The 13,762-nt window shown below is 41.8% G+C and overlaps 1 protein-coding gene across 3 annotated transcripts in view; it reads left to right on the forward strand.

Moving 5' to 3' along the window:
• Window positions 1-597: 597 nt before the first annotated feature.
• Window positions 598-13,762, forward strand: part of GPD1L (glycerol-3-phosphate dehydrogenase 1-like) — a 40,674-nt gene continuing 27,509 nt past the window's right edge. The window contains exons 1-3 of one of the 3 annotated variants that reach the window (XM_019508793.1): window positions 598-718; window positions 9,239-9,416; window positions 10,923-11,063. In XM_019508793.1, the coding sequence (XP_019364338.1) occupies window positions 666-718; window positions 9,239-9,416; window positions 10,923-11,063 (372 nt within the window). In that variant the 5' untranslated portion in view covers window positions 598-665. Of the gene's footprint in view, window positions 719-836; window positions 983-6,404; window positions 6,529-9,238; window positions 9,417-10,922; window positions 11,064-13,762 lie in introns of those variants that run through there. The other 2 variants (XM_019508794.1, XM_019508795.1) reach the window with 2 other exon arrangements.

The raw sequence follows: 13,762 nt of genomic DNA on the forward strand, positions 1-13,762 counted from the left end.
ACCCCAAATCCACATTTTTCTGTGATTTAAATGAAACATCACTAATATAGAGATATGTATATAGTGGTGTTTCATTTTAATCATGGAAAAATATGGATTTGGGGTTACTTTTTTTAACCAAAAACTGGGGATTTTTTTAAATTGGAAAAAACCAGGACCCCTGGCTGATTAGTAGCTCTCTGCACTGCTAAGGAACAGTCAACTTCATGCTCTCCTATGAGGCAGGCAGTATCAAATGTCAGTGCATCTCAAATCCAGGGAATCTGAAACCAGTATAAGCAATGGCGACACATAGGGAGTGCGTGTGGGTGCACGTGCACTCCCTGAGCTCGGCGGTGCACCCCCTGCAAAAAACGCTGCCGGTGGTGCTTGGGCTTGGCCAGAAGATCTAGGCCAAGCTTGGCCCCTGCATTGCTTGAGCTGTCAGGGAGCGGGGAGAACCCCAGCTCCCAGACCAGTAATGACAGCCCTGCCCGCCCGGCACAGCGCGGGGCCCGGCAGGGACGAGCGGCGCGGACTACATCTCCCAGCAGCCCCGGGGGCGGGAAGGGCGGTGCCTGGAGTCCGGCGGGCGGGAGGCCGCTGTCTGCTCTGTACGGCCGCGACGCCTGTCCCGCGGCCCTCGGAGGGGGTTCGGCTGTGTCCAGCGGCGAGGCGGCTTTGCCATGGCTCTCCCCTCCGCGCCCTTGAGAGTCTGCATCGTGGGCTCCGGGAACTGGTGAGTGCCGCGGAGCGGCTCTACCTTCCCGCTGTGCCCGCGCCCCACCCGGGAGATGCGCCCGGCTGCGGGCGGCAGCTCCGGAGCCGCTGTCACGTTGGTCCCCCGTGGAGATGGCCTCTGCCTCCCCAGCGGGCAAGGTCCAGGGAGCAGGGCCCTGGTCCCCTCCTCCCGTGCCCCTTCGCAGCCGAGCTGAGTGGGTTTCAAAGGCTGCTGGTCAGCAAAGGGATGGGGGGGAAGTGCCTGCAACATGCGTCGAGAAGGGTGTGTAGGGGTTGGTATTGAAAGTTCATTTGCTACCCAGTCGGACGGCAGGCCGCATCAATCCTTGGGGGTCTCTGGTGATGGGAATCCTAGGGGTAACAGGTGCATGGCTGTAGCTGTGTTGATCTCGGGATATAGACGGGAAAGGTTTCATGGTTTCATAGCCATTAGGGACTGGAAGGGACCTCACAGATCATGGGGTCTGGCCCCCCTGTCCTAGGGCAGGAAAGATTGCTGGGGTCAAATGACCCCAGCAAGATGGGTGTCAAGATTGCCAGGGTGGTTTCTTTGGGGAGATGTAATTATCTTTTATTAGACCAACAAAACAGTTGGGTAACAGTTCTTTCCAAGCATTCAGGAGAAGGGCGCGTGCCGCTTCAGGGATGTCTTCCGTAGCTGCGTTGGGCTGAGACACAAAGAAATGCAAACCTCTAGAACGCTTGGTTCAGAGATGGCACCTTTTATCAGCCCAACTAAGAAATTGCAAAAAAAATCTTTCTTTGCAAGCTTTCAGGCACACGCACACCCTTATTCAGGCTGAAGGAAAATTAAAGATGGTAAAAGTCCCTGTAGGTAGAAAAAAACTATTTTGCACAGAGGATGCTTCAGAGAGCTCCAGTTGCCTGCGAAGGGATGAGATCTGTGCGCACTGTCATGTGTGGTTCTGTGACAGAGAAACCACAACTGTTTGTTTCAAAACAGCCAAGGCAGGAGGAGGGCCCCTTCCAGTCCCAGTTTTGAAGTTTTGCTCAAACCTAGCTGTTTTCAAGCAGCTGAAACTTGGAACCAGCTGTGTAGGCTGGCCTGTGCAAGACCTGTCCCACAGAGGTTTTGCATATCTTTGCTTTTTGAAAAAGCATGATTTCCCCCTTCCTGTGCTTAGGAATTCTTGTGAGAAATTGTGGGCGTGTGGTGGTTGTTCTGTAGAGTCCGTTTGTTCCAGCATGCCGGCGTCTGCATGTGTTTAATTAGGATGTGTTTTTATTTATTTTATTTTCATTCAATATTATTAAGTTATATTTAATCTTATGTTAAATAAATTGAATGTTTCATTCAATATTATTAAATTATATTTAATCGTATGTTTTTCAAGAGGGGTAAAGTGTAGCAGCAGTGTCCAATCATGTAGGAAGAATAAAATGTTTAGCACAACAGGCCTGATCCACTCCACAACTCCAGGTCCTCATCAGAAATATTCCACTGAAGTCAGTGGGAAAACAAACTGAAGAATCAGCACTCTCCTTTGTTCTCTTTGGTCTGTTAAACTTTTTGATACAAAAGTTACAATAGGATATTTTTAACCTGGTGTTTGTGATAGGACTGCTGACATCAGCTGGCAGAAACATTAAAGACACTGAACACTTCTTTTTCAGTCAGTCATTGCTGACTCTGTTGTCTGAAGGATTTTAATTTTTAAAGAAAGCAGTGTCTAAACTTGTGAAACACACAGATCTCTTTTATATAGCGTGTGCATGCACATTGTCTATCAAGATAGCTGACAGAGACGTTTCAGGACACTGCACAATATATCATTAATCTCTTACTGCCAAAAAATGAGAGGTAAGGACGGATGAACTTCAGTTTCCCATATGTTGTGGAGCATAGAAGGTATAATATGCAAGCTTTTATTGCCAGAGCTATTGGCTTGTGAAGAGACTTTTGACAAATGACTAACAGCTTTGCTCTTTTTTTTCCACTGAAGGCAATGGAAGTTTTACTATTAACTTTTATAGGAGTAGAACCATACCTTTGAGCATTCTCTGTTTTGGTTTCCCACTCTATTATTATCCCTGTTGTAATGCCCATCTGTAAAAAAACAAAACAAAAAAACACAAACAAACCCGCTCCTCAGTGGAAAGGTACCAATAAAGTACAAATCGTTATAAATCTGTCTTCATGGTTGGTCATTTAATGACCTTTAAAAACTAGGTGCTGCCAGGGATGACTTATGGCTAACTTCAGAATACAGTTGCATAATTTTAAATATATCATTGGGATAATATCTCTAACTTTTGAAAACTCCAAAATTTCTCGATGAGTTAAATCATTCAGTTAGGAGGAGACAAGGGACTCTTCTGTTTCTATTTGACAAATTGTACTTTAGTGTCCTGGTCAATTTAACCTTAACTTCCTATTATTTTTTTTCCTTTTAGCTTGTCAATATTGTAATTATGCAAAGTATGTATACAACTTAGACTTATTGAAGCTACAGCTGTCTAGTGTGATACTAGTATGCATCAAAGTAAAAGGCTTTGTTGAGATTATCCATTAGTTACAGCCATGTGGGAATAACTTTAATTGTTGTTGTGGTTGTCTCATTTGGACCAGCTCAGCCCACAACAAATGTGCATACATGTACATACCTGGCAGATATTTGGAGGGCAAAAATCTCAGATGTACTACACTTTGAGAAGAAAAGATGACAAATAAGCCACATTTTTTTAGGTCACTGATAGTTTGGTTCAATACTGTCCATGGTGACATAAACTATCTACAAAGGAGTGGAAGAAAAACAGTGAATTTCAAAAGGTTATAATCTAGCAAATGACTTGGTAGACAACTTTTTATTAAATGCGTCTCTCATTATGGGTGCTTTTATCATTCAAACTTTTCTTTCTTTTCACAGGATCCCCCGAGAGATCCTGATTAATACCCTGATTCAGGAAAGCATTTCCCAAATCAGGACAGTATTAAATCAATACAATTTAAGTACATGCTTAATTTTCATATTAAAGTTTGTATGTGAGTGACACCCTTGGGCCTAAGACCAAATTCTGGAAATGCTTGTGCTCATGAACAGTGAACTAGGAAAGTGCATACGTGTCTGCACCCTGAGGATCATAGTTGGGATGTTTTACTCCTTGTGATTTGTGTGTTATTCTAAGGTCTGTATTACAGGGATGCTAGGGTATACGAGACAATTAGTTTAGATGTATAAGTAGGTGAACTCAGTGGGACTTTGTTAAACATGTGCACACTATCTGGGGAACTGTCTGGGTGTGGTTTGATTCTGTTCAAAATTATGAACTCTGTGCCAAATTTCAAACTGCACTCTGACTGTAAGACTGGTCTTTTCCTTCCCCCTGTCTTTTACCCTCCATCTGGGACTAAAGCCTCTAATAATTAGCTCTCACAGACCTAATTATGATCCTGTCAAGCTATTTGCTATCAAGGGAGGCTGTAGTCAGGGTAGAGGTCACCTTGGCTGTGAAGCAACCTGGCAGGAGTCTGTGAACTTCTGCTGGAAGCTGGTCAAGCAGCCAACAAGAGAGGGAATGCCACAGAAAGCAGGGTATTTGCTGTCTTAGGTTATCTTCTGCTCTTTGGGCTGATGGGCACATGCCTGCAGCAAGACTTTAATGAGAGGAGTAAACCTGGCTGTCCTGAATGTAGACAGAACCCAGGGACTCCCAGGGAAAGGTGAACTGAAGTAAAGGGCCTTTCAGATAGGAAAGTAATGTTACCAAGTTTCTGCAACCTGTTGTGCTTGAGTCTTTTAAGTAAAAACTTGGCAGAAATTCTGTTTATTCACACCTGCCATGTGCCTCCCAGCTTACTTCATGTTTTGGGGTGGAAAGGGTGTGCTTGACAGCAGTGATAACCTGAGGAGTAAGGACTAGACCCAGGTGTAGGGGAGCAGACAATTGGACTGCTAACTCCAGTTCTTCAGAGTTGTCTGGCATGGGCTCTTCGCTCCAGGAACGTACCTGGAGATGCCTTGGTAGAAGGGTCATGCCTAGACTTGGTTTAGACTCCAGAGGACCCAAGCAGTGCTTCTTACAAAGGCAGGCTGGGTAAACCCAAGCTAGTAGAAACAACAACTTAGGATTGCTGATGTAAGTCCTATGCCATTGCAAAATAATCATTCCAAACCAGGTCCTGTTGAGGATGGTTGAGTTGTCAATGTGGAGGTCACTTTGGCCTCCTGGCAGGGGTCTGTGAACACCTGATGGAAACTGAGAAGTGTCACTTGACAGAGGGACTGGAAAGGTTACACAAAAGGGCAGGAGCTCTGAGCCATTTGCTCTTTGGCTATCTTCAGCATTGCAGGCTGAATGGAAGATGCCTGCAACAGGAGCCCATTGAGGCAGGGGGAAACCCTCCCTTCCTGAATGCAGATGGACCTCTGAGGCTCCCAGGGGAAAGCTGAGCTATGAAGTAAGGTCATTGTATTTTGGAAGTTTGGGGATTTTCTTTTTCAGTGGTCTTTATCGACTTAATATTTTGACTTTGTGAGTAAAAGCAATGTTGTGTTTAAACTTCTTGAGCAAAGGCTACTTGCTCACATCAAACTTCCTGAAGAATTATGCAGTGGACCAGAAGGCTCGCTCTTGCTTGGATTCTGGGGAGATTGGGTTAAGGTTATGGTGGGAGTCTGCGGACTTGGGGCAGGCAGTGGCACTGTTTGCCCAGCTAGATAAGTGTTCTGTATCAGGACAGTGAAGGACAGTGCCTAGATTCAGTTTAGAGGCTCACAAGGTATCCTCTGAGAAGTTCGGTGAGGGGCTGTCAGTCTGTCTTTTGTGTCACGTGCGGGACTGGGTTTAAAGGGTTTGATCATGCAGCTTTGATGCACGTGATCACATAGATAATGACATTCAAATGTTTTACTAGATTTGTATGGGGTTACGAATATTTCCATACTGTAGCGCCATATATATGGCCATGCTTTGCTGTGGCATTCCCTAGCATGGCATGGAGGTTATGTACACATGTCCTGCATTACCTTTGTATACATGTGCATTTGATAGAATACAAATGGCTCCCTTCCACTTTAATACCTGAAAATTAAAGCCTTGCTCTTGTGTCCCTGTGTCTGTCAAAATGAGGTGAAGGGAGGGCAGTGCAGCCGTAAAGTGTGTGGGAAAGGAGAGAAAAGTGGACTTCTCGGTGGGCTTTAGGTGTAAGTAATATTAAGCATTTTGAATGGGTCTGTGGTATCCTAATTGGTCAGACCTCTGCACCTGTAGGGAGTGCTGTTCTCTGGAATTAAAATACCTTGTTTTTTTTTATTACAGGAGTAGCATTAACTGTTACCTGGAAGAAATAGTTATGTTGTATGAGGGACTTTTGTCTCTGTGGGCTTTCCTATGCAACTGAGCCACTGCAGGCACACAATATTACAGACTAACCTTGTGCTGCAGAAGACCTCCCTTACTAGAAATAAATTGGCGGGCAGAGGAATTCTCTTGTCTTGTGATGTGCCATGAGCACTTTGCAAGCCAAACCAGGACTCTCAGGGCAGGGATTTGACTTCTGATGGCACATCGTCAGTTTTAGGACATGGAGGAGTATGCAGGCTTGTTTGTTTGATAAGTGGTGGTGGGGAGTGGAATCTCACTCCATTTATGCACTTAGAATTCAGTGTCATTCTCGTGACCTTCCCTAATTCACTTCTCATTCAGTTCCTATAAAGTAAAATTAGCAGGGAAACAGAGAATCCAGATTTTAAAAATCTTCCTAAACACAGAAAATCAAAGATGTCTGTGTTCTTCATGCATATTGTATTCAATGAAGACAAAAGGGAAAGCTCAAACCCCTAACTAGTAAGTGATAATGAAATGTGCTATCTAAGTAATACATGCTACAAAAATTGCAAACCCTTAGGCTGGTGTGTAGTTAAAAAAAAACAAACCATATGCAAAATAAGGCTGCTTTAGGATGAGTCTAGTCTTTCTCTGTCAAATCCACGTGCAAAATACTGGTGACAATTAAGACTGAACACAATACTTTTTTTTCCCCTGATGTATACGTCCTTCCAAATATTTCGGAGTATGTCTAAGTAGTGCACACATTTGGGAGATGTTAAATATCCTTCTTCCTGTTGCACAGTCAAGAAAACTGAGATGGAGATTGGCTAGGAAAATAGCCTACACTCCCTTGGTGAGCTGGTAACAGGCAGATAATCCAGGATTCCCAGTTACCAGTTTTATATTCTGGCCACTAGCTCATGTATCCTTCTTTGTCTTAATCTAGCTTTTAAGAATCAGTAATTGGTTTAGGACAGAGATCAGCACTATCCTGCCTGCAGGCTGGATCCAGCCCATAAAGCCATTGGATCCAGCCTGCAGTACCAGATGGTTTGGCTTCTGTGGGTTCCTGCTCTGGAGCTAGGCAGTAAGGAGCTGCATTACGGCCAGGCTGTGACCATGTTGCTGTTTGCACCACAGCCAGGGAATTGGGGCAGTGCAGGTTCTAGACTGTGGGGAACTGGAAACTAAGGGTAGTGGTGGGGGGTGCAGCTCCTACCTGCCTGGCCCCAGAATGAGTGCAGGCAACATCCCCTGCTGCTGACACAATGCCAAAGCCACCTGCCCTGTGTTGAACCAGAGCCAAGTTGTTCCCATCTGTGGCTTGTTAAAGGTTGCCAGCTACTGGTTTAGGACAGTAGCTTGTGTCATGCTTTCCAGGATGGAGTAAGCAGGTAGCATAGCATTTGGAATCAGGTTTTGGGTTTTTTGGGGGGTTTTTTTGTGGGGGGAGGGAGGTGTTCTTTTCTCTTTTTGCTAAACACATTTGTTGCCTTTCTGTCACCTCCTGGACTTGTAGTGCGTGAAACGCTACTGTAAAATTAAATGTTGTATTCCAAAGTACTTTGCAGCCTTCTAGTATATAATATTTTTATTATTTGATTGTAGAGGAACTGTTAGTGTATAGTCAAAACCTTTACATACTAGTGTATTATAAATATGTCCAGCAGTACTTATAAAGTGACCACCAGACAAAATGCCTACACTCGTGGCTACATTAAAAGCTCATACTGTATATCTGATGGAACTCATTACAAATATTATGTTTGTAATAAACAGTGGCTGTTAGGATGGTGAGGTACATCAGTGAATTTAAAACAGTATCTTGTCTCATAATAATGCAGGTTTCCCTCGCCAACTGCTGGGGTTAGGTTCCTGAAAGTTCCCATGGTTAGCAGAACTGTGGCTGGCAAGACAAAAGGCTTATGGGAAAAATGGCAGGTGGTGGCATGATGTGTGACCACAGAAAACCATGGTTACTCAAATCTGTATACCATGGTAGCCAAAATGCTTTCCAGAATATTAACTGTGGATACTCAAAACCATGGTTGGCAAGGGAAAACCTGTACCCTGCTTTCTAAAACACACACGCTTTTATTTTTATTTCTTGCATGCACTATGGTAACTTCTGATCCCTTGAAAGGTAAAGAAAAGGGAAAGGAGAAATGAATACCAGTACTAACAAAAAAACCAAACCTCCTACCTGCACACCCCACATTATGAACCTAGTGTTGACTTTCAAGTCAATTGCTCTGCATATTGGCATCTGTATTTTTACAGTTTATTTTCTTGTGTGATTAGTAGGCTTCACATAAATGGGAAGCCCTCCTCTGTGGTTCAGAGGCCCAGCAGATTAACAGGCATCAAAGAACTGTCTTTTTTCCTTCTGTTTTTTCTTTCTTTCAACCAATTGGTTACTGTGAAAGAAGACTCTGCTGCCCTAGTCTTTCCCTTATAAATAACCCAACTGTTTGCCTCTCGTGGTTGCTTTCCAAAGCAGGCTGGAATTGGGGATAATTCCCCTGTTGTATAGAATGTTTTGACAAGTATCAAGTAAGTTGACACCAGAATCCTAGTTACTTCACTCTGCTCCTGCTTAGGAGGGACAAGATAAGAGCAGCAGTGTAACTATTGTTTTTGATTTCAGGAAGATACAGAAGTTCACGTTTAAAAGATCTTTGTCACAACTGTCACAACTGTAAATGTACACCTTTCACTTCTGGTTTTAATCAGAAGTTCATATTTTGCAGAACTGAACGTGCTGGCACCCCTGCCAAAGAAAACTTCCTACTCGCTTGTTACAAGCAAGAGGATGTCTCAAGGCCTGATCAAGTGATCCATAATATATATATTTAATTGCATTTGTTATTTATTTAAAACGTTGCAGGTAGCTTTTATTGCTGCATTACAATTATAAATCTTTTCAGTCTGTGCTTGTAGAACTATCTGAATCCCCAGTGAATGCCAGATGAGCAGAAAAAGCAATTAAGGGTGTTATGAGTAAATGTTTCAGTCTACTGAGTTCTAACTATATTTGTTTGAGAAAGCAGCATGTGTTAATGTTTGGTATACCTTTTCTTTCTCTCCTGTTCTACTAGATCAAAAATATTAAATAGTAATTGGGTTAGTCACCCTGAGACTGTGTTTTATTTTCAAGTGATTTTTTTTTTCCTTCCAGAATGAAATGACTATTGTTTTGGAAAATCTTCTGTTTTCTTTCATACAGGGGCTCTGCTGTTGCCAAAATAATCGGCAGTAATGTGAAAAAAATGCAAAAGTTTGCTTCCACAGTAAAAATGTGGGTCTTTGAAGAAAATGTTAATGGAAGAAAACTGACAGATATAATAAATAATGAACATGAAAATGTAAAATATCTACCTGGATACAAGCTGCCAGAAAATGTGGTAAGATTTGGAGGCTAAACTTGGTCTAGTTTCTTTTTGGGTGGGGGGAGGGGAAGATTGCTTATAGTCTGTAGTGAGGTAGGAAATTGTTTCCTTTTTTTTCTTCTTTTTTTGCTTTGTTTTGAATCAAATTCCAGTCCACATGCTATTTTGCTGATGCCATTGGCATAATTTTAGTGTTTTGAGCAGCCAAGCTAAGACTGGTATCTAACAATCCTGTAATGGATCTTCCTCTTCAATAACTTAATGGCACCAAGTGTACCAGATGTTGTGTGTGTATGCACTTATGCAATTAAACGACAGATTAATGCTTCAGCCCTTTAAAACCACTATAATGACTTGCTCTACATTTGGAAGGGAGCTGAATGGTAAGTTTGGGGCCTTTCCTGATTCTCTGAAAATGCAGCTATCACTGTTGATCTTTTGAGAGGGCAGGGAAATGAATGGCAGGCTGGACACAGGGATTCTGATTCCTAGCTTTCTTTGACCTAGTATGGTCGAATGCAAAGTGCACATAAAATGTTGCTGTTCTGACTTGGCAGTATTTCATATCTGCTTTGCACTGGTGTAAATGACAAGGGAGAAGACTAATGTGATTCTGGCCTAGAAAGAAGCAAGAGTGGGAAGTGAATGCTGGAGTTGAGTAGGAGATCCTTCAGGAAGAGGAGCGCAGCAGCCTGCAGCTATATTGTGGTTCTATTGGCATCAGTCAAAAACCTAAATTTCACACCAGTTCCTGATTTGAAATAATCCTTTTTGTATGACAGACCAGGTAACGTTGGTGCCTGCTATCCATGACAAGATTTTTCACACCGATTCTCTCCACTGGTGGTATTTTTTAGCATCTGCTGTTCAGCTTCAGAACTGATGGAAACTTTATTTTATTTATTACCTGTACAATATCTTATGTCTGTCAGCACTTGCTGGACAAAACTAGTCTGGCAGGGGACTTTCCAAGAAGCTGACTTATTTTCAGCTAAAACCTTTTAAAAACAAACAATAACAATGTAAGGAAGCAGATGAAACAGCTCCTTTTGAAGAAATCTGAGTTAAAACAAATAACACTTTCCTGAGTGCAGTGGTATATCAGAAATCTACACTATTTTGCCAGACTAACAACTAAGGAAGAGCAGTGTTGAATTAAAGAACATTTCTAGACTACAATCAGGTAGGTATACACATGTTGACTACTGTCACTTTCATGTTTAGTTGATTGCACCAACAATAGTGGTGGGAAAACAGTCCTTTAAACATGTGTCCCAAGAGATCTATTGTTGGATGGTTTCAAAGCACTTGATGCTGTTGCCTTTGTAAGAATGTAATGCATGTATGGGTGGGTTTAGCTTTGTTTTTATTCTCATTGATGTAGCACGATAACTTTTATCTTTCTCAGCAACAAAACCAAAATACTCTTTAATGTGGGGGAAACAATTGCTCTAATTTCCTCTCAAATAACTTGTTTTGTTTGACTGATCGTCTTTTTTTCTCCTGGAACTTCTTGTACAGGTTGCTATCCCCAACCTTAATGAAGCTGTGCAAGATGCAGACATGTTGGTCTTTGTCATTCCGCATCAGTTCATTCATAAGATCTGTGATGAGATCAGAGGGAGGGTACCCAGGCGAGCTGTTGGTATAACTCTTATCAAGGTATAGTAAGTTCTGTATATTAGCACTGTCGGTAAGCAGTGAAATCTTCTGAAACCTTATTGGCCTAAACAAGCTTAGTGTTTGGCTTGAAAAAGCTTTCCTTTTTTCAACAATCCTTTTTGTTTTGTTTTTTCTTGATCATTCAATATATGACCTCTTTGGATGTATAATGGGAATCTGATTCCTGGTCCTTAGTGAACTGTTATTCAGCGATACATATTTTATACTAGTATTTCTGGCGACTAACGGGGAAATGAGACTATCAGCAAGACTAGCTTAAAAAATGTTTCACACTACCAGGTTTTTCAGGCTTTTAACTCATTGTTTGTGAACACATTATTAGATGGAGAGCTGAGCACAAATATAACAGTCTGGTTGTTGATTCACATTTCTTGTGCTGAGTTGATTGTTTTAAGAACTGACAAGAGGCTCTTATGTGACTAAGAGAACAGTGCTTTTGTTCACGTAAAAGATTTTGCTGCAACAAGAGAAACTGTTCAGAACAATTAAAAAGATAAACCAGCTCCAGAATGATAATGGAGTTCTAAGTACTGGAATATGCATTGTACAGGGGTATTCATAGCATTGGTGTCGAGCGGGTTTCTGCTTTTAAAGTGGTTTTGTTCCTGTGTGTTTAGCTGTGGTAGATCTGGCTAGTCTCATAAGCTTTGGAAGATGTTTCTTTGTTTTTCTTGCCCTACATCTAGTTAAGAGTAGGCTCTTTATTTTCTCAGCACACGTTTTCTTGTCTGTTGTTGTTCCTGGCACAGGGTCATCCTGTAAATCATTTAGTTTTTGAAGAAACTTGTCTGTGTTTAGCTTTGCTAAACTTGTTGACTTTCATGTTTCTGTCAATGCTGCCATATCAAAAAGACTTAGGTCTTAAAATTTATTGCAAGGTAACGCTGTTTTATTACCATTGCCATACTTGTACAGATAACCTTTACACGGAGAAGAAGGATGAGAGATATAAGGTATAGTAGTCCAAGGTAGTGCTGAAACTGATAAATGCCTCTGAACAGCTTCTGAACAATGTGACCATTGTAGATGGCTTTTAGCCTGGAAACAAAATCTGAGATTTGTCATTTTGACGTTCCTCAATAGTTCAGGCCAATCTGAATCCAAGAGACATCCCTTCACTTGAGAGGAACATAATTTTTCTCTAATTTGTTAAATATATGAACTGGATTCTGATGATCTTTGTCAGCATAAGCCTGGAATAACCTTAACAGCATTGCACCTACAACAATCCACAATATCTGAAATCAGAATCTAAACCTGTGTTCCCCAATGGTGCAGTTTAAAGGCTTGCTGATTAATAATTGTATTTATGTAGGAGTAAATGTTTAGTGCATTAATAGGGTGTAATAGAAAATATTTTCAGTGTTTTAAAAAAATAAATGTTATCTTAGTTTTAATCTGAAGCATGTGATATAATAATGTGGCAATATCGGCTGATACAAGGCAAAACTGATTTCTAGTCCTCACTTGTCACTGTTGAGCTGACTCCATGAATCAAGAGGCACTCTTGGAAGAAATGGTACAACCTGTTTTTAATTCCCTTTAATGGGAGTGCAAACTATACATTGCTAGTTTCTGTCACCAGACACAAACATATACCCATTACATAGGGGAAAAGAGAGGCAGAGATGTGATCCTGGCAACAAAATTAATTCCCCTTTTCGTCAGGAGTTGAATATATTTTTATTTATTCTTCTCCATTATCTTGACACACTGTCTTTTTAGTTAAAATCAAGCCTTCCTAGACTCCTTTCTTTATCTTTAGATGTAGTTCTTCTTATAGTGGTCACTAGAAACACCTCCTGGCTTTAGCGAAGTCTTAGTCTGGAAAAGGTTACATAAAAGAGAACCTTGTTTGTCTCGGTGGTTCTTTATTAAGTATACACTTTTCCACTAAACAGTGCGTGCGTAACTGCCAGACCTACAAACGCAACCTAATATCTGTTTATATAACTGGCTGCTCAGTGAATAAGGCTCTGCTTGCTGAATTACTCCCATAGTGCCGTGTCTGTAATTGCATTCCCTTAAATAGGTTAGACAGGCTTGAATGTTTGGAATGTAGCAGATAACTGTGTTGATGCAAGAGGATAGATGCAGTCCGATTTTACTTTTCTCAGTACTGCACCACAATGGAGAGTACAGGAGTGAAAGAGCAATTTGAAATAGTCTCTGGCTAGCCCCTGGACAGGTTTAAGGTTGATCTAATTCACATCTAGCTGTTTACAGGCACCAAGGGCTATGCCAGTAGTTGGGGGCAGCTGCTGCTTACACTACCTGAGAATTTTCCTTGTGCAAGGCTATTCCTCAAGTCAGATTCATCTTATTTACTGCCTCCTCTACGATGTACTCCCAGTGCAGGCACAACTCCCTCTGACTGCAGCAGAAGTTGTACCTGCTCACAAGAGGGGTGAGTTTGGTGTCCAGGCTTGTAAGATCTTTTTAAACACAAACTATTAATCTGTGTATTTCACTTCATCTTAGGGAGTTGTTCCAGATGCTTTTTACTAGGGCTGTGTGAAGCTTTGAATGCTGATTAGATTCAGAGGAGGTTTGGCCTGATTTGGTGGCCAAATCTGTGAATCTGAATTGAATTGGGAGACCAATAAAAAGGTCTGAATTGATTCGAAGCTCTGTAAGATGATTCAGAGAGCTTTGGAGATTTGGACAGTCCCCACTCT

This window comes from Gavialis gangeticus, unplaced genomic scaffold, assembly GCF_001723915.1.
Source record: "Gavialis gangeticus isolate Ggan-Ray unplaced genomic scaffold, GavGan_comp1, whole genome shotgun sequence".
Taxonomy (NCBI): domain Eukaryota; kingdom Metazoa; phylum Chordata; order Crocodylia; family Gavialidae; genus Gavialis; species Gavialis gangeticus.